Below are 21,587 nucleotides of genomic sequence, written 5' to 3'. Positions count from 1 at the left end.
GAAAATCAAACAAGCCAGCCCCCAGTGGCGGCAAAAGCCATATTTATACAAATTGAGCAATTTAATGGTGGTTGATATGAGAGGCAGCCGGCTAGCAGCAGTTGTCATGTGGCGATCAATCAATCATTATCGCAAACATTGCAAGATCAGTGCATAGGATCGGATCCGAGAAATCGGATTTTCATGGGCACAAGGGAGGGTGGATGTAGCCGACCGGAAGCATGTGCAGGGGATCCGCCCGTGGTAGTGGTCGGCATCAAAGGTTTCCATGGAGATGCAGGATACTTCAAGCCGGTTTGTGGAATGGAATGGCTCATAACTAGCTCTATGGATGTATATAATGATCAAGCACAGCCACACACGCACACGCACAGAAGCTCATATTCCTACAAATTAGCATCACACAGCACATTGTCTATTGAAATCCTCCCCAATCCACCATACCTTACATACATAGACTGTTACTGATCCATGGTCTCGTGGGGTCCACACAGTTTAAGATATCATTAACGAGGTCTCATTTGAATACCTTATTTGTGGGATTTGTCCCCGTGTATTATAAAACTAGAAAACTCTTTTTTGGAAATTTCATTACAATTTGAAACATTGGATGTTCATAACTACAGTTTGAAATGCTGGATGTTCTTAATTACAATTTGAAATTAGTGGATGTTCATAATTATAATTCCGAAATACCGGATGATCATGAAATGATATGTGGGTAAGAATCCGGCTTCCTTGTCAATGTTCTACTTGCATGTTATGTGAATTTCATGAGTAGAAACACTTCATTGTTAGAATTGTTTTCCTTGATGCTTATGTCAAGAAAGTAGTTGGCCGCAATTGTTTTCAAGAGATGGGATAGAATTTCTCCACATCAACTCAAGTAATTTTGTAAATGGTTGTGAAGCATAAAAATGAGTAGGAAAATTGTATGTTTCAAATGATTGTTCACTCATAGAGTTGTACTAATTAATGAGTGGAGAAAATGAGTCATTTATATATATATAAACCATTCGGTTAAGTGTGTGTCCAATTAAGTGTGACATTCTACTAAGTGCACTTTTTATAGATGTAAAACAATTACATTGTTTCATGACAAACTATATAGAACCAAATTGAAACTATGTTCCAAAAAAATTTTAAACAACAAAATCATCAATAAAAATAAGATTTATAAGTTCTTTTGCAATTCATATCGAAATCATGTAAGGTCATTTGCTTACTTTTAGCAACAGCTTAGAAACAATGACAAAAAGTCAACAAAAATAAGATTTCTAAGTCTTTCACTATTTAATACCAAAATCATGTAAGGTCATTTGCCTCTTTTAGCGATACGCTTAGAAACAATTGTAGAATTTGTTTCTTGTATAATTCTACGAGCACTCGATAACGCTGATTTTACTTGCTTTGCTTTCTCGGAACTCAAATAAGTTGTTGTCATTATCGAGTTGAGCATGAGTTCGGTATCATCACATCTTCCTTTAACCATCCGTGCATATCTTGCATCTCAACAAACTCAGAATCTGAATTGTTTTCATCATATGCAAGTGGTTCATTGGTGTTGGATGCTTGCCCTATAACTTCATCAATCTCTTCAAGAAGATTGTCAATGTTAACGTGCGGAAGCGTTAAACAGAACCGGCTCAGCCGGATAGCAATTAAGAATAAGATAAAGGTTAATGGAGAAGCTTAATACACAGAGACTATACGTGGGAGACACAAAGAGAGCAGAACGTAAACCTAGATTCAAAAAATAAACAACACTATTTATACAAGTCCTCAAAAGGACTGATAGAAGTATTATGTACTTCAATGCTCATACATGTGACTGACACTAACTATGAAACAATGATTACCTAGACTTAGTCTAGGCTACTACTACGCTTCCGGTTCGCACTCGAATCCGGCTCTCCGATCCGGCCGGTTGTTTCCGAATACTAATCCGGCTCTGGCTTATTCAGTCGATCTAGATCCGGTTGAGCTTGCTCGCTCAACACTCCCCCTCAAGCTCAACTTGAGGTCGGATCGTGGTGTTGGTGTCTGTGGCAGCTGGTCCTTCTACCCACCCGGCTCCTTTTGGCATCGTTTTGCCTTGCTCGCGCTCCTCGTCCGGTCCGGTTCTACTTCCCGCGACCCGTCCGGTACTACGCACCTTGACCTCCTTGGTCGGCTTGTCTGCTCAACATGCCCATTTCAGCTCCTTCGTTGTTATGACTCCGGCGCTTGTCAATCCATCGATTCCTCCATGTTGGTGTCGACTTCCATTGCCTTCTCGTCCGGTTGGCCTTTAGTTGATCCGGCTTCTCCGAATCTTGAACCGAATCGGCTTCCTCCAATTCATTCCAGCTCTTGTCCGAGTTGGTAATCTCCAACTCGTCTTCTGTTTTTAGGCCCTTCACTACATCAGACCATGTCCGGGTCTTGGCCTTCTCCTTCTGGTCGGCTCTGTCCTTCTTGACTTTGTCGTCGTTGTCGCTCGTTCCGACTTGTTCGGATGTGCCGACTTTCTTCGTCAACTCGGCTTCCTTTTTCCTCTTGTCTCCCCCTTTGTTGGTTCTTCCCTTTCTGATTCCTTGTCTGGTGCCGTCAGCAATTTCTTTGCCTTTGCCCGTTATGGCACCAGTTTCTTTGCCTTTGCTCGTTCTTCCACTCAAGTGCGACACGTCGAGATGTTGAACACCAAGCATTTCAGTGAAGTGTTGCAACTTGTCCAATCTGAGCGGTTTGGTGAAGATGTCGGCAACCTGCCGATCCGTTTGAACATACCGAAGTTCGACTTCACCGCTCACGCACGAAGTGATAATGCACTTCTATGTGCTTTGTTCGAGCATGGAATACAGGGTTCTTGGCAAGTTGTATGATGCTTATGTTGTCGCAGTAGATTAGGATCGAGGTGCCGAAGCCAGATAGCTTCACAGGTGGCATTGGTAGCGCCCCGGTACTCAACCTCAGTGCTCGATAGAGCCACTGTTGGTTGCTTTTTGCTGCTCCACACAACAACCACGCTACCTAGAGAAAACATGTAACCGGAGGTGGATTGGCGATCTGATGCATCACCAGCCCAATCGGCATCTGTGTATCCGACTAACTCTTCAGTTATACCCTGCCGGTATAATAGTCCTCGATCCTTCATGCCGCTCACATACCGCAGAAATATTCGATGCACACACTGAAGGTGCTCAACAGTTGGCTTCTGCATGAATTGGTTGATCACACCGACCGGATAACTGATGTCGGGTCGGGTGATTGTCAAGTATATCAGGCTTCCGACTATTTATCGGAACCATTTCTCATCGGAGGTAGGTCCGGAGTTGGGACAGAGCTTCTCGTTCCAGTCAACAGGTCGGCATTCCGTCATGCCGAACTTGTACAGCATATTGAACACATAGTGTCGTTGTGAGAACAATATGTCGTCGAGGGTTCGGATCACCTCGATCCCAAGGAAGTAATAAAGGTCCTCTAGGTCCTTCATCTCAAATGTGTCCGCCAACTGGGCCTTGACACGGTCGATTTCATTGAGTCCAAGTCCGATGATGATTAAATCATCTACATATAGTAAGATGCAAACCGGACCGTCCAAACCTTGCAGGATGAACAACGATGAGTCAGATTTAGAGGTCACAAACCCCATCTTACGCAACCGGTACGTGATCTTCGCATTCCAAGCTTGAGGGGCTTGTTTCAGACCATAAAGCGACTTCTTAAGCTAGCACACCGCCAACTTGTTCATCTCCGACTGAAAACCGGGAGGTTGGATCATATAGACCCGTTCTTCAAGGTCACCTTGAAGAAATGCATTCTTCACGTCCATCTGGTGAAGATGCCACCCCCTTGCCGCAGCAACCGCCAGTACCACACGAACCGTCTTCATCTTTGCTACCGGAGCGAAGGTCTCGTCGTAGTCGATTTCGTGGGTTTGTGCAAATCCCTTCGCCACTAACTAGGCCTTGTACCAATTAATCGAACCGTCGGCATTGGACTTTCCCTTGTACACCCATTTGCAACCGATCGGTTTACAGTGTCGGGGAGGGTCAACAAGGTCCCATGTGTCGTTTGCATCAAGTGCCCGCATTTCTTCCTCCATAGCAGCACGCCAATTTGCGTCCTTTGCCGTTTCTGCATAGCTCTCCGGGTCACGCACTTCCACCACTTTGGTCATGTACGCATAGTGATGCGCCATGTACTCATTGTACTCGTACCGCATAACGGGGTTCTTCTGGCGGGAAGACTGGCGTAACTTGTTATCGCCCGGTTTGGGGCCTTTCTTGGCTGGTTCAGACTTCATTCCCGAAGATCCTCCTTCATCCTTGTCTGAGTCAGATCCACTTTGATCTGACTCTTCACTACCGGTGTCGTATGCCGACATCTTCTTCTTCCCCTTCTCTTTGCGCGTGAACTGTCTCATCGGTTCCTTGCGCAAGGAGAGCACAGCAAAGTCTCCGCTACTCGCTGATTCCTCATTGGACTGGTCATTCCGACCTAGTCGCTCATTCGGCCCACTCAACCGAAATGATTCCGGACTCTCTTCTAAAGTCTCAAGCTCATCATCTTCTATCTGAACCAGTTCAGGCTCACTAGCCTCATCCTCCAGGATTGGGTCGGAGTCGGAAGTCTGAGTCGGTAGAGAGTACCACAATGTCGTCTCGTCGAACTCAACATCTCGGCTTACTCGGACCTGCTTAGTTCGGGGGTTCTAGCACTTATACCCCTTTTGCTCATGCGACCAGGTCTCCCTCGGTGCCCCTAGAAGGTGATATACTACAAAGGTTGTGGTTCGGCAAAGAGGTGTCATACTAGCATCTGAGGTGTTCGGTTGCCTGGCCTATGTGAATATAGGTAAGGACTAGAGGGGGAAACTTGATCCCAAGAGTCGATGGTATCTATTTCTTGGCTATGGCAAAGACGAATTCGGCTATCAACTGTGGGACCTAATCAATAGGAAGGTGATTAGGAGCCGAGATATTGTCTTCATGGAAGAGAAGCCAATTGTCGATTGGGAGATGGAAAATAAGCCTCCAACTGCCGATTCGAGCCGAGTTGATGATCGGCCAAATCGGACATCAGTCAATTCGACCGAAGTCGGATACGAACCAGTCAACCGAGTAGTTAGTCGGCAAAGTCGAGGGCCCACTGAGGAGCGTTGGGAATCGGCCGATTCTAGATGTTTGACAAACACACAAGGGGAGCCAGTCGAAAGAAGACAGTCGGCAAATGAGGATCTAAATCTGACTTGGATTTAGAGCCAACTGAAGAGGTCGAACAGGAGCCGATTGCACCTAATGGATGCAAGAGATACCCTCTAAGAGAGAGAAGGCCCCACGGAGTTTTCCAGATAAAGTGTATGTGTTGTTAATTGATGAGGGGAGTCGAAAAGCTTTGAGGAAGCTAAGAAAGATGCCCATAGTAAAGAGTGGTTCCATGTCACGCAAGACAAGATGGATTCCTTGCATGAGAACCACACGTATGAACTAACCGAGATACCGAAAGGAAAGAAGGCACTCTGAAACAAGTGGGTATAAAAACTGAAGGCGAGAGAAGGCGGGAATCCACCCAAATACAAAGCCCGAATCGTGGTGAAAGGCTTTCCGCAAAAGAAGGGCGTGCATTTCGACAAAATATTTGCCCCAGTGGTGAAGATGACATCCATCCGAACGACGTTGGGCATAGCGGCCAGCATGAACCTCGAAGTGGAGCAGGTGGATGTTGAGACGACCTTTCTGCATGGAGATCTTGAAGAAGAAATTTATATGCAGCAACCGGAAGGATTTGTCGAGAAGGGAAAGGGGAACCTGGTATGCCGGTTGAAGAAGAGCCTTTACATATTGAAGCAGCGCCCCGGCAATGGTACCGGAAGTTCGAATCCTTCATGATCGATCAAGGGTACCACAAGACGCAAGCCGACCACTGCGTGTTCATAAACAAGCACAATGAAGGAGACTTTCTCATCCTCCTGCTATAGGGGGACGACATGCTAATTGTCAGATAGGACCTGAAGAGGCCTTGAGCAGGTCTTTTGCAATGAAGGATAGGGGTCCGACAAAGCAAATCCTAGGAATGCACATTGTCCGGGATAGGACAAAGAGATTGTTGTGACTGTCACAGGAGAAGTACGTGACAAAAGTGCTCTAGAGATTCAACATGCAGAACGCAAAGTCAATCGGCTCGACCCTACCGACTAATAGCAAGCTATCTAGAAAACAATGTCCAAAGTCGAAAACGGAGAAGGTTGAGATGAGCAAGGTCCCCTACGCCTCAGCAGTCAAAAGCCTGATGTACGTAATGGTCTGCACCAGACCATACATTGGATATGTTGTCGGAGTCGTCAATCGATATATGAGCAATCCCGAAAGAGAGCATTGGGTTGCAATGACGTGGATACTTTGGTACCTAAGAGGCATCTCAAGCGCGTGTCTCCGATTCGGCTCAAGTAACCCCATACTATAAGGTTTTACTAACTCAGACATGTCGGCTGATGTGAATACCAGCCAACCCACATTCGGGTATATAATGACATATGCAGGGGGAGCCATCTCATGGCAATCGAGGTTACATAAGGTTGTGGCGTTGTCGACCGTAGAAGCAGAGTACATGGTTGTTGTAGAAGTCGGCAAGGAGATCGTGTGGATGAAGGACTTCATTGATGAGCTGGGAATTCGGCAAGAGGAATTCAGATTCCATTGCGATAACCATAGTGCCATCCACCTTGCCAAGAATGTCGCCTACCACTCCAGGACTAAGCATATCCAACATAGATACCATTGGCTTAGGGATAGGGTAGAAGAAAATGATTTTGCTCTGGTGAAGATCCACACGGACGAAAACGGATCGGATATGTTGATGAAGGTGATGTCAATAGAGAGGTTGAGCACGTGTTGGCAAAGGGTCGGACTGACGAAGTACCCCATATCGGAGTGAAATTGGAGTTTGCTAGGAAATAGGTCCCTCTGTATGGGAAGAGGATGAGCCGGATTGGAGTCCAAAGAACAAGAAACAAATGGGAAGAGTGCGGAAGCCAGATCAGCTGGAAGCCATCCGGCCGAATCTGAAGGTGTATCCGAAAGAGAACATATTTGTAAATATGTTTTCAAACACCTAAGATAGGCCATATTTGTAATTAGCCCATAGTCTGTATTAGTATAAATACACCTAGGGAAAATCATTTTCTGTTGTATGAGAGCATTGTAACTAGTGGATCAGTGTGTATAATTGAGAGTAGGAGAGAGTGAGTGAGTGAGTGAGTGAGTGAGACTTGTAACCTGTAACCGTCGCCATACGAAGAGGAGCTTAAGGTTGTCACCTTAGAGTCTCTTGTGTATTCCTCCTACCGTAGTGATCTAGTTTGGAGTTTGTGGACTCCCGTGGTTTTTCCCATTCAAGGTTTCCACGTTAAAAGATCTTGTGTCTCTATACTTTATTCTTATCTGTTGTCTCTTGGTTTTTGTGTCTCTCATTTTATATGTGTTGACCAATTGTGGCCGGCTACATGTTCATAACACAACAAAGTTGGAATGACATACATTTTTACATTTAATGCATCTTGGTCACACAACAAAGACTGGGAGACCATTCAATTCTTGCAGGCCTTCCATCATTGTTATGTTCAAATGATCGAAGGCAGTTGGAGGATGGGTTGGAGCATCGTTGCCTCATGATGGGGAGGATTCTAATTTCCCATCCACGATATCTTGTGATGCTAGTTAATAAGCAACAATGATTCAGCTCAAGCCAAAACCAAATTGTTAACCATTAAATGATTTGGATGTATGGTTCAACATGGTTCAAGCTTGAGCTTGCTTAAATTCATCTTGAGCCCCACTTAACCAACTCAAACTGGTTAGGCCATTTATGAGCTCAATCGGTAAGGTTGTTCAATGGAGAACAAAAGGTCGTGAGTTCAACCCTGCATTCATCGTGGCATCTAGTAAACTTAAGAGGATATGTGCATTTTTTCCCATCATTCATTTGATAATATTGGCTCAAATAACTTCCATCTTTAAGAACACAAGTGTTCTAATCATTTAGTCTCCATACTTATCATCACTAGTAAACAACAGAAGGAAACAATGTCAAAACACAAGCTTTGTGTCTATAGTACGGTAAATTGTATAGACATTGGGAAAACACGATGTTATTATTGAACAATTGCCGACAGTTGTTCAAAAAAGCAACTTTCCCCAAAAGCCAATAAACCTTCATTAAAAGTATTTTATTAAAGCTTATAATTCTAGAACAATATTCACATCCGTGGTGATTCTTGAATATAAATGAAAAATACACCGGGTTTTTTCTGAATACTGGTGGGAAACCTCAATGTGAGGTAAAAATAACCCACAAAAAATGGTTAAAGGAAACAACTAAGATGGTTCAGTCAATAGACAAGTTACAATAAATAGTTCATATTTTAATAACCTACAGGTTCTTCTTGGTGTAAAAACAGTGATTCTAGACCAAATTTTTTTTATGACAAATTTTCCATAAAATGTCACTACAAGAAGCTTAAGAATGTGCAAAATTTAGTTTAGCATCTTTATTTCACCAAGTCAGTGCCATTACAGCTAGACTCGAGAACTAGGGCCGCTACTTTCATCAATGATTCAGCAGCTGCTAGGATATCAGCTTCAGTATGAGCAGCAGAAACAGCTATTGTCAATGCGGCAGGCAGCTTGCACTTATCCAGAACTGAGCGCCTAGTTACAGATACCAAGACCAATTCCTTGTGCAACATCTGTCAACAATTCCCAGATTATTGTAGAGGTTTTCTCTATACGTGAATGTATTTAAATATGGTGCAAAACATTACCTGATCGGCAATCGTTTGTAAAAGCAAACGGTCCTCTTTGAAAGAGCCAGAACCCTGTTTCAATTGCAGGAATACTAATGGTGACATTGGATGACTCTCAATCGTAAGCCCAGATATACCTTGCAAGGCTGTCAATGCACCCAAAACTGTGTTTTAACATGAAAAATCCTTCCGTTCCATAAAATAAATGCCAGCACTCTATACCTTGTCTGAAAATTGTAATGTTATTGTGTAAGGTTCGTAGAAGAATGGGATTCTTCTCCAACCTCTCAAAAGCTGCTATTGAAGCTGTGGCAACATATGGAGGAAGAGAAGCTGAAAAGCAATATCCTGCACCACTTAAACGCTGCAGAGAAGTAGACTGATGCATTCAGGAAATATTCTATCTATATTGCAGCATGTCTGTGTATATATGTACATAAAAGACTAGTGTTCTCTTGCACCTGATGATCCACAACTTTGGCACTGCCAGTGCAAAAACCACCAACAGATGCCAAGGCATGGCCCATAGCAGCCGTTATAATGTCTACTTTGGCTACCTGTGGCAATCATTCAAATTCATTGGTGACAACTCCTAAAAGTAGGAATCAATCAAGTTAAGAAGTTGAACTCACCGAAACTTTATAGTGTTCTGTTAGTCCACGGCCTGTATTTCCAAGAACACCAATTGAGTTGCTTTCATCAACAAGAAGCCTAAAACGATATTTTTCCTTGAGATGGATGAGCTCCAGCAATGGAGCCATTTTCCCTGAATTCTGTGTCATAACAGAGATGGGTCAGAACTGAGAATCTAACAGTTAAATTGATAAAACTCATTACCTGATATATTGCTTCCACAACAATAAAACGACGATTCAACGCCTTCCGTTTACGTTGATCTTCTTTGTGATTATCTTCGAGTAGAGATTCCAAAGATGACATATCGTTATGCTTGAATAGCTTCACAGTGCTTCGAGACAAATATAGACCATTCTGAATACTCCAATTAACACCTTCATCCCTGAAAAAAATGATGACGTCTTGTATGTGGATGGCCCTCAAGCCTGAAATTTTCATCATGAGACTTTTGACTAACAATGCAATTTTTGTATCAAAATGCAGTTAAGACAGGCTATGCTCCAAGTAGGGTGTGTTGGAAAATTAACCAAATTCTGACATAGGAAAGGAATAAGTGTATGATTCACGAACAGTAATCATGTCAACATAGATGTCTTACAATAATAGCTACTGTATCATTCCCAGAAGAAACAATGGACATACATAAATTGAGTAATATCATTTGTTCGTTGTTTGATGGTTATTGTTGATATAACACAGTTTTTATTTGCATCCACCTTTCCTTCTGTACATGATCCATACACAAAAAATACAATCATTGGACTGCTGACTAGTAACAGTACAAATTGGAAAATGACACATGGGTACAATTTACAATTAAACATGGAGTTAACCATTACAAGGATATCCGTTACACATCACCACTTTGATAAAATGAACAATGTGCATGAGATGTGAAGTGCCTCAAAGTTGCATTCTCATCATGTGCTGGACTTGCCCATGTTGTAACACTCACATATGAGGTGATGCCACAGCAGCTTTAGGATCTTTAGGTTTAATTGATAGATTCTAGCACCAAATAGTAGTTTCTAGTTTATCCACTACAGTTTTAATTTCTTGATTTCACAGTCAAGAGAGATGGGTTTCAATCCTAATTTGCGAGAAATAAGTCCTTATAACGGTCATTGGGTAAGGCCCAGACAGGGTAGTACAACACATTTGAAACAATAAATGATTGATTGACGACGCAAATACAGCACTTTCCTAAACCAAAAAGAAAACCAGTCTATACTTAATAGAAATTTTCTTCATGATGCAAGAAGTGAAAGCTGCAGACTACTCACGCTAAAATAAGATCACCTCGTTTGCAGAATGCAGGAATAGTACTTGCAGCAGTAGCCAAGCCATATGAATACAATATAGAGTCAGGTGTCCCCATGAATTGTGAAATCTTGGCCTCACAATCAAGATGAACATCTAGAAGAGTAAAGTTTCTTTCAGAATTCACAAATATCATACGTTTACATTACTCAAATTTGAGAACAATTTTGGAGTTGAAAATACCAATAGTTCCATAGAATCCTCGGGGTCCACAAGCTCCAACTCCATACTTCTCTAATGTTTTTGTACATGCCTCCTGCAAAGAATCAATCCAGAACATATAAATCCATACAATATATGCACATACCTCCTGTTTCTGTGCTTCCAATGGCACTTCAAGCCTATTAAGCTACCAAAAAGGCATAGTAAAAAAGATACCACTAGTTTCTTGTTTCCATGTTGACCAAGAGGATGAATTTGAAAAACCCAGAGACCATTTCATTAATTAATAGAAATTCTTGGGCTTACTAGAATATGGAAAAAGGATAGCAAAAGACGTACTACTATTCCTTTGTCGCCCATTAATCCTAAGTAGTTGGCGGTACTGAGATTGATAACTTCTTCTCCATTTATGATAGTGCGAGGTACTGCTCCACTGAGCCAAAATAACAAGAAAGAAAAAAACAGAATACGACAATCAAGAAGCTACTAAGTGCAACTTATAGAAGTGGAAAACCATGGTCATAGAAACTTCTAATTCTCTTATTATGTATGCAATTAATTTTATCACAAAATTAAATTGCTTAGCTTAAAAAAGAAACTGATTGTTATGCTAGCTCGTAGCAAGATTCAAAACTTCCATGTTGCCTAGAACTATGCAAACGAACATTTTAAATTTAATGAATAATTGCCATCTCAAAGGATATTAAACAAGAGAACTGATGGGAACTACTACGATTCCTATACTAAACAGAAATTTTAACAAAGAGAAAAATTTGAAAATTCGTAGTGTATTCCTAAGAGCATAGCAAACAATATTTTGGACATACCTCTCTAAAATAGGAGATTCATCTTCCATGTCTTTTGTGAGTGGAGGATGAAGAGGTTCAGGTGTCCAATCATCACATAGCTGATCTATTTCCTGTGCAATTGAAGATCATCATAAGACCAACCTAACCAATCTTAATTACTTTTAAATAAAGTTGATGGAGAACCCCAAAATGAGAAGAAAACAAATAACAATTGATAACTGAACACATTACAACATTTAGTCATAAAGCATATGCAAAAACTGAGGGATTTAAGAAATAAAGGAGAACAAAACAGAGGACACACATGCAGCTGTAAGTAAAATTCAGCCTAAGGACACACCTCAGAGAAGGAAAATCCTCAAAGCAGGGTGTAAAACCAAAAATAAGAAAATGGGAATTTGCCATCTTAGAGAGTTAAAAAGTTAGAATTAAGTCCCTGACTCTTCACAGGGTCTCCACACCAGGAGATGATCCCTTGGAGAGGCAGAGTACCCTGTTATTATAAAAAGTAAGTGAATAGAAAGCTCATTAAGCTGCCACCATGATTACAATGTTGGCAGTGAGCTGCCAGCTTAAATTACAGAATAAGAGGCAACTAGGGCTTTTACCCCAACATATGCTACCAATGAAATCTTCTGTTTCAAGGTGATCTTATACCAAATTCATAACATCCCAATAATACACAGCATCAGTTCATATAAAGAGTCAGAAAGTCAAGGTGTCAAATAAGGCTATCATGGAGGCTAAATTAAAATGGAATAGAGGATCAAATAAAGAGTCCCCAAATAAAGAATAGAAAATTCAAATATATCATGTGCTAAAGGACACAAAAAAGATTACCTTGCATCCATTTGAAATTATGATCATAAATAATAATGTGAGAAGAGTATAGTGGTAAAGCTTATTCTTTATAGATAGGTTTAATGTTATGTTCACAACAAAAAACTCATACTTGGCTTTCAGATCATTATGCTAACAAGTAACTATCACTTTCTCCTAAAACACAGCTTTATTATTTCCCCTTATAAAAGGCAATGATATCAAACAAACACGTTCAATAAAATGGCATGCTTCCTTATTTAAGACAAAAACTTGATGGTTTTGGCAGCAAACTTACCTGTTTTGTTAAAGGACGCTTCTCAGGCTGGTAACTTTTCTGAAGCAATAGATATGCAATTACAATTACTAAGAGCACTTCCACAAAAACGTGACCTGTAACAATAAATCAAAGTAAATCTTAAACCATCACAACCTAATCTTTCCATTCCATTTTTCACTAAATTGCTAAAGTTAGCACAAGAATCCAGCAGCAATGAGTACACTATAATCTCAACATTTCAGGTCAATCTCCAACATCCTAAGGGATCAATCTAAATTAGGTAAAATGAAATAGATTTCAGGTAAAATGAAATATTCTAAGGGATCAATGGGCAAATCGCAAATTGAGGCACTGCCTCTTGTTTGCAAATGTGGCAATGAATTTTATTTTTTTAAGTTTAAAAAGAAGATATGGCAATTATATTTTCAGCATAAGTAAAGAAAAAACATGTGAATGCCATGAAAACCAAGAATGTTGGGATCAATCTAAATCATCATCAAGTAATTCATTCACCAAATGAACAGCCGAGCTTGAATAAATCATGTGAACATAGGTATTCATAAACATCATTCAGCCAGTTTGGCTTCAATCCATCATTTCTATTTTATGGTTATCTGCAGCCTTTACCGAAATACTTTTCAAACTTGGGCCCATTGAAACAAATACAGAGTCAATCTGTTAAACAAACAATATATTTAAGAAATGCTCAAACAGGATGTATGAACACTCACATGATCATATAGCCTGAAAATCAACCTAAACCCCATTCACCTTCAAATGACAAGCATACATGAAGAAAATGATCTAAAATTTACATACCATTTTTCAAAGATCTGAAGACCACATCTCCAATCGTATCTATGAACATGTCCTTCACAAGTTCATAATTATATTCTGCTGTAGATTTCGAGCTATCAAATTTAGTTAGTTTCCCATTCTGCAAGAACTCAAAATAGATACCAATGATCAAACACTTGTACATGCAACAGGATACACAAATTGGATCCAATAAGAGTAAATCTGCTTACAAAGTAATCCTTGAACCACATCCTTATTTTTCCAGGATAAGCTTCCTCAAGGATGTATTTGTGCTCATCTTTGTCCTGAATCGCAATTGAAGGAAGCTTACCTTTTCTAACTCCAAAATACTGGATGCAGAATAGAGTAAACATAAACACAACAATCACAACAATTAGCAAGTTTAACAATGGTAAAATAAAACATCAACTATAAACAAAGAAGCAAATAAAAAATCAAGAACCTGGAGTGCATCCTTTCCATATTCAGTGTCTGCGATAAGGAATCTCAAACCCTTGCTCTTGTGCTCTTTGGCAAGCTCGCTGAAAACTGCTTCGACATCCTCATGACCTTTATTCCCAGAATCTAAAAACAAAAATACCTACAAACAAGAAAAAGAAATTAAAGGAAGAAAAGATTCTATAAGTATAGCAGTTACATATTGTACATCCAAGCAACTGACAGAAATTTGTATGCTAAATGCAGTGAAAGATATGGTCCCATAAATATGCATGCATAGTGAAGGTACAGAAAATAAGAGAAAAACAGGTGGTATTGAAATTTTTAACCTTGGAAACTTGAGGATTTGCAAATATCTGGGAAACAAACTTCCTTTGAGCAGGATCTTTGTTTAGTAATACAACTGAAGGAACACTCACTTCATGAAGAAAATTCTTTACGAACTCAACTTCAAACCCCTGGTGATGTATTTGTTCATAAAGCTTAGTGCTGGGTAGGCAAGTCATATTAATACATAAGGAAAAGTAAAGGATACCTTCAGATCATTAAAGCTTTCTTCAAATTTCTTGAATACACGTATTGCAGGAGCAGTAAAAGTAGAAGATTTTGTCGGTAAAAAGCTAGCAAATAATGTATGACGGAACTCATACATTGCTCGCAATTCACTTGCAATAGATGTAAAGTTTCTGAACTCTTCAGATTCGTACGATGAGAACAGCCCCACCTAATCCATCAATTCAATGCAACAAATTAAAAATTAGTAGTATGAGATATGAGCATTAAACATGTCATCTTTCTTTCACTTACAACAAGAAGGTCAGTTTCTTCAACAAGTTTTCTGCCCTCCTCTACAGATGTGATTTCAATGGAAGGTGGGCCAACTTGTTTCTTCAAATATGATACAATGCCTTCTGTATCTCTTGGGCCTTTGAAATCACGAACAATTGATCCTCCTTTCTCAAATATCTTTAAGGTTGGATAGCCACGAACATTGAATTGGCCTGCCAAGGCTTTGTTTGTCTCTTCATTTGCATTAATCTTTGCAAGCACAATGGCAGGCTCATGTGTCTTAAGGATAGCTGCAGCTCGTTCATACTAGATTGGAAAGATGAAGTGAGGTATAGTTATGTTAAGGAAAATATGATAAATTTATGGACGACTAGAAATTTGAAATACCTCAGGAGCAAGCCTCTTACAATGACCACACCTACACCGCATAGAAAGATAAAAGAATCTGAGTTGGGGTCTTGGGCAGGGTAACTCATTTTAGATACTCCCGTTATCACAAAAAACATACTGCTTTTTTTATACCAAGAATCCCCACTAATAAAGGCAAACGCATTCATACACAAGAATCTTTTGTGATGCACCCATGTTAATGATTCATCGATGCATGCATAACACTAAGAATTCAACTTCCCACAAATAAATGGAATTCGACTTCCCATGAAAAACAACAAATAGAACTTGACTTCCCCTGAAAAACTTTTAGCAGTATATGTTCAGTCAAATATGCAACTGCAGTCAGTTCAGATGCATTCTCTTCATCAGTTTCCACAATTGCTTTACTATATTACATTTTACTTACCAAGGAGCATAAAATTCTATGACAATAAAAGAATGTTGCTGCACAACTTGAGTGAAATTGGAAGAATCCACACTAAGAACGTAAGTATCTTTGTCCATCGCAGCATTAGCAAAGGAAGACCATGAGAATTCTGCAATTAGAAGCATATATAGTGGAATCAATCGGAGCATTTTGTGCCAAAAACCCTGCAAATTTAAAATTTAAAATGTAAGCCAATAGAACTGCAAAACAATATAAAACATTTGGCATGCAAGGCGTGATATTCCAGACAACCTGCAAAAAGATCATTAAGACATGAAAGTGAAAGGCTGAAGCAAATGATATCTCCAAAAAACAATATGTATAGTACAACCTATATTTACTGTGTGAGAAGTTCATCTCCAAAAGCATGGTGGGAAAAGCTCTCAATATTCTTAATTTTCCCTCGATTTGCCTAAATGCTACCAAGTTTTTATTAATTCCCCATTGACCTTTGATCAACCGTTTCTTCAGCAGTTATACGTTCAGGTCATCCCCATTCATGTTGTATGCATGTTACTTGATATTGCTATTATGTGGCCATGCCTATTTAATGTTATTCATTCATGTTCAAGTTATATCAATGAAGTTATCGCCATTGATGTCACTAGTTATAGCTATTTGATGTAATAATATAACAGTTGTGGTTATTTGGTTATACAATTGTTTGTTATTAATGTGTTCATGTCTATTGATGTTCTGGCCATTGTTATGTCTGTTTATTATTGTCGATTATATTAATTGAGTCATTGATATGTTTGTAGATTATGTTACCATTGTTCGTACATCTGTACATTATGTTATTGGCCATATATGTTTGCGGATGTATTGTTGATTGTGTCTCTATTTATATTTGTGAGTGTAATGTTACATTATGTTATATCATATGTTGATCAGTCTTAACTCTGCGTAAAAGCAGAACTGCCTAAGAATCTCCATGGTTCTAACTCTGAAGGACATCAAATTATATCCACTATACCAAAACTTCCTAAGAACCTCCATAGTTTTAATTCTGGCGGACACATCAAATTACAAAAAGACACAATGGCCACATACAATAGGCTATAGTAAAGACATAACAATACTAGAATCCAGAAGATGTGCACCTAAAACGTTGTGCAAAAACTAGCACCCAAGAGAGGTGCAGCTGAATTGTGGTCATTTTAGCACCAAGTAGAACTTCACAGAGAATACGCGAAGCTGAGAGAGAGCAAATTTGACTGCAAAATGAGGGCACACAGTTAATACATGAGAGCAGAACCAGTCATGGAGCCAATGCACAACTTTTTGCTGAAACACAGAAGCAAGTGTTCTCCAAGAAGGTGTTGATAAAGATTGTGTCCAGAAAACCTAACTAGAGACGAATGCAATGAGTTGCGCAAGCTTCAGCCTTTTATTGAAGATCTGCATCCATAATCTTCCTCCCACATCTATCAACTGCCATAGGAAGGTACCCCAACTTACACTTTATTCCTCCCAAATAAGTCAGTTGATTAGATTATTTCCGGATGAAACTGGCACCAACTTCCTTAGGACAAAATGCTGCCTAAACCAAACCCTCTTTGGCAAATAACATGAAGTTCCTCATCTTATTTGTTACACCTTCAACCCTTCATCAGTGTTGCAATTCCTTAATATTTCTTGCTTATCATTTTTTTTACATATTTGTGGCTCTTTCAGCATTCTGCAGATTAGCGATTATATTGAGCAAAACTTCTTTGTTGTTTGTGCTCTCCAGTTGCAAGGTCATTCTTCAAACCTCAATTCCTCAAATTCTGCTTCCAGGGATCTCTAGGAAACAACATGACATATCAAGACTCCTACATATTGCAAGAGAAGGGCTTTTGAGGATGCATAGCCTCAATAGCCTACAGATAAGCACAGATAGCGCTACCGGACATGGCCTATGTAAAGGAGCCCAGACTGACTGTTCCTATTGATAATCCACCACTATGCCATGATTATACAAAGAGGCTATATGAGATCCATGGGCAATCCCCCAATATAGCTATGCTTAGCCTCATTGGTGATGTTCCTATCCTCATTAGGAGTTCTTGAAAGCAAGTATAACCTCATGTGAATTCCTAAAATTTATGCCTGAGTGTGTGTGTGTGTGTGTGTGTGTGTGTGTGTGTGTGTGTGTAGCTCCTGGCCAGGTGACATATAAGCCAGGGCCTTGAAGAGGCTACATTACTGATTTTGCGAACTTCCACAAAGCCTTTGATACAACTCCACATAAGAGGCTCTTTCAGAGCATCCAGGGATTAGGAATTCCCTCTGCTCTATACGATCGAGTGACAAGCAAATTGCATTTTATCATGGGCCTGTCAGTGTCAGATTGGTTAATGATTCTATATGTGTGGGCACCTGATGTATATGAGGTTCTACCTACTCTGGTTACAGCAACTTTCCCCATTGCACCTCATCGCATACATTAATGAATATCAATATTACCACAAAATACAAAAAAGAAAAGAAGAATGCAATGAAACTTCTGATATTGTCCAAATAAAAAAAAGCACTAAGGCATATTTGGTCATCTACATGGATGGTCCCTGTGAAGAAGACAATGATTTGTGTTGAGAAGTACCTCCATGTGTAGGTCCAGCTCTCATGGATGAAGGATATCAACCTTCCTAAGGTGTTCAACTACAATTGTTGGTGCTACCATCTCCCTCTTTGGCAATCTCATCAAGCACCAAGGCTTTAACTCAAAGCATCCAAAGGATCACAGATATAAGTAGCTTCTCCATTGATCTCCAACCATCATATGTACCCGCACATCTACTCTCTTGATCTAGGCTAGGACCCCAAATCTGAATTCCATATAACATAGCAGGGTTAACCACAGTGTCAAAGAGTCACAGCTTAGTGTATGGTTTATGAAACAAAGCATGGGGGATCTTCCTATTCTTTCCAAATCTGCATATCCTCTGGCCAATCTGTCCTTGAACCAGCTCCCAAAATAGAAGAATTAGGTCCAAACAATAATACTCCAGGATAGGTGTAGTAGTGAACATACTCACTATCTCTTATCCAGGACCGAAATTTGGAATTGATTGCCTGGCCCATTTCGGTGTAGTGTTTGACAGCCTATGACACTGACTTCATAAACAGATTTTGGAAAGAACTAAAGCTATGTAAATAAAATTTGAGCATGCATCAGCAGATTTTGTATAGTCTCAAAATTGCGACATCCACTAGCTTTGTTTGACTTTCAGAAAGTGATCCAAAGCAAGAAAGTTATAAATGAGTTTCCAACTGGGCATCAGAATATTTGATAAAATTTTCAACAATCTTGCTATAATCTCAAGACTGGACCTTAAGGTCAGAGTAGCAGGCTATGAAATCCAGAATGTTTCCACAAATGTTGGAAAGTAAACAAGCTATATGAATGTAAAGTTTGAATATGCATCCGCAAATTTGGCAGCATGTAACGTTATGATCTTACATTATTCTCTTATATTAACAGTAAAAGAAAAAGATTTCAATCAAACAAACAGCATACCTGATCAGCCACTGCATACAATAAGGCTATGATGCACCGTAAGCAGCAACAAACAGCTAATCCAATAGCATATGTTAGAGCAACACTAAACACAACAAAGAGCACATCAAAGGCCAAAAATACAGCAGACAACCTGCAAAACATAATCAAATAAGCATATATATATTCTATAGAGTAACACAAAACCCGACCCAAAAAGATATTAGTGCATTATACCAATATAGTTTTGGAGCTTCTTGTATCAGAACTTGACCACCCGCAGTCATCCAATAGAACCCAACAATCCACCAAATAAATGAGAACATTCTGTTCATAGACTCTAAGTGTTTGGCAAAGCTGAAAAGCATGCAGAGATTTAAGATTTAAAACTATGTTCACAAAACCAAAAGGCCACCCAACAGTTTCTTGCGCGATTACACTGCAGTGGATGCTAAATTTGCTTTCAATGGTTAGCTTCATACATACTTGGAATTAAACTAAATTTGCATTTATGTAGTTTAAGGGTCCAATTTATGGATCACAACTTTCCAAATATGAATCGGAAAAGGAAAGTTCCTTAAAATCATGAAGAGTAGAATACACTAGATGCATACATATTACAAACTCGCACACCTTAATAATGACACTTGTTTTCCTATGAGATAACTTCAAACAGAATACAAGGGGCAAAGTAACTATTATTGCTTTTCATTCATCAAAATACTGCAGTCAAAGACCAACTTTTCCAATGTTTAAGAAAAAAACATTAAATTTAAATACCATGATAAGAAGGGGCAGTAAAAGGGAGCCAGACGGCAATCCCATATGAAATAAATCAGATATGCGAAAAGATATATCAATGGTAACATTCATAATCTGCAAGGACATGGATATCAAAAAGGGTTCCCCCTTGAGGACATGGGGGAGACAAGAATGGACGTATGGAGATAGTACATAATCTTCGGTTTCCATATTCTTACCCCTAAATATGAACCACCAGTAAAAATGTAAGTCAGTTCTCTACACATGTACATATGCAAATGCATTTATAGATATATGTAAAAAATGAATGTCGAATTTCAATATCCATATATGTGGGTATGTAGATGTATGATTTAAGCAAGTAAAACAGAAACCTCTATAAGTATTTATAAGTTCATAAACATACAATGCTGCTCTAGCAAATTGTTAAATTTCCTACTACAGAGGGGATTAAATCAGATGGTGTAATGGAGAAACGAACCCAGTGTTAGCGCCTCCTATTTCTTCATCTGCAGGTGAATTGTCTCCGAGTGATTCTTCACTAGATCGGAACTTCCTATAAGGACCAGGAACAGCCAGCGGCCTATTAAGTTGTTGCTGTTTCTGTTGTGGTGATTTTTGTTGATGATGGTATGTCAGATATTGTCTATATCTCTTTCGAAGCTCTGAAGAAACACAGATCATATGAACAATGTCTTGAAGACAATAACCGCAGATCCATATCCGAAGAGGGGCATGAGGCTTTTCATTGGTACTAATACAAAGAACAATAAGAGAAACCATGATGAAAGCAAGGTTCCGTATCAGGTCAAGAATGACAAGAGGTTTAGAGTAGGCCCAATCACTCTGTTCTTCTTCAAGTTGCTTCATCACTGTCTGACTAACCATCATCGAAGGTTCTCTGATCATTCTTCTCACACTGGCAGGGCGGCAGAACCGAGCGACACCCGATAGCCCATTAACCATGATGGTGTTACAGTCGAAAGAAGGATTCGGGATGTTTCTGTCTAAATTAGGGATGCTCTCTGCGAGAAGAGGTGAAGGGGAATCCACAGAGGCGCCATTTGGTCGCGAGGAGGAAGAGAAGGAGGAGGTCGACGATCTCTGCTCCATTCTCACGTCACAGAAAGCGAAGAAGAGAAGCTCTGCCTGCGCAGATCTACGTATCGTATTGTATTGTATTGTATGTCTTGTTCGATTACTTCAGCTTCGGTGGGGTTTGATCCGAGAGAGTTTCAAACCGCGGATTCCTTTTGCGGTTTGGCCCTCCGGCTAAACAAACCGGTTTGTCCCTAAACGGTTCGGTTCCGCTTGAGCCTTGCCAGCCCGATCTCAAACCGGTTTAGGAGGCTCAAGGCTCAAGCTTGAACTGGCCCGAACCGAACCGAACCGACAAACCATTTAAAACGGTTTAACAGCTCGATTTAGGCTCCAACCGAGCCATTGTTGACTCCTCCTAACACGTACATGCCATTCTCGTACGCATCTACTGGAGATTGCTAAGGCATTGTTCGTGTAGTTGTGATTTTGCCACGGAAATATGGAAAAGACTTGCTCGAACAATCGTTGGGATTTGGACCAAAAATTGTGCGTAATCTAAGAGGTTCTTTGGATAATACAAAGAGTTATTATGGTTGGAGTTCCACGCCATATGGGTTTTCTTA

The 21,587-nt window shown here is 40.0% G+C and overlaps 1 protein-coding gene across 1 annotated transcript; it reads right to left on the bottom strand.

Annotated features, from left to right (window-relative positions):
- Positions 1-8,264: 8,264 nt before the first annotated feature.
- On the bottom strand, positions 8,265-21,014 carry LOC147852258 (uncharacterized). Its single transcript, XM_087333930.1, has 22 exons — positions 20,405-21,014; positions 19,399-19,518; positions 19,183-19,315; positions 15,657-15,841; positions 15,245-15,275; positions 14,876-15,163; positions 14,604-14,792; positions 14,398-14,526; positions 14,073-14,210; positions 13,840-13,959; positions 13,631-13,748; positions 12,830-12,924; positions 11,731-11,822; positions 11,243-11,336; positions 10,925-10,997; positions 10,705-10,837; positions 9,623-9,803; positions 9,418-9,558; positions 9,247-9,342; positions 9,008-9,149; positions 8,804-8,931; positions 8,265-8,728 (listed from the first exon to the last, which is right to left on the bottom strand). Exons 1-22 carry the CDS (start codon positions 20,887-20,889, stop codon positions 8,531-8,533), a joined length of 3,309 nt encoding a protein of 1,102 aa, XP_087190056.1. The 5' UTR covers positions 20,890-21,014; the 3' UTR covers positions 8,265-8,530.
- Positions 21,015-21,587: the final 573 nt, after the last annotated feature.

This window comes from Azolla caroliniana, unplaced genomic scaffold (assembly GCF_043228905.1).
Source record: "Azolla caroliniana isolate FFs.n. ecotype wild unplaced genomic scaffold, voAzoCaro1.0.p SCAF_18, whole genome shotgun sequence".
Classification (NCBI taxonomy): Eukaryota; Viridiplantae; Streptophyta; class Polypodiopsida; order Salviniales; family Salviniaceae; genus Azolla; species Azolla caroliniana.
The sequence above is the reverse complement of the archived record's forward strand: the minus strand, read 5'-3'. Positions and strand labels throughout refer to the sequence as shown.

Excerpts from the sequence above, each read along its gene's own strand:
- LOC147852258 (XM_087333930.1), bottom strand. The coding sequence starts at position 20,889 with ATGGTTAATGGGCTATCGGGTGTCGCTCGGTTCTGCCGCCCTGCCAGT. Across the intron at positions 19,316-19,398 it reads GAAGCTCCAAAACTATATTG|GTTGTCTGCTGTATTTTTGG; the intron begins GTATAATGCACT and ends TATGTTTTGCAG. Across the intron at positions 14,793-14,875 it reads AAGAAACTGACCTTCTTGTT|GTGGGGCTGTTCTCATCGTA; the intron begins GTAAGTGAAAGA and ends TTGATGGATTAG.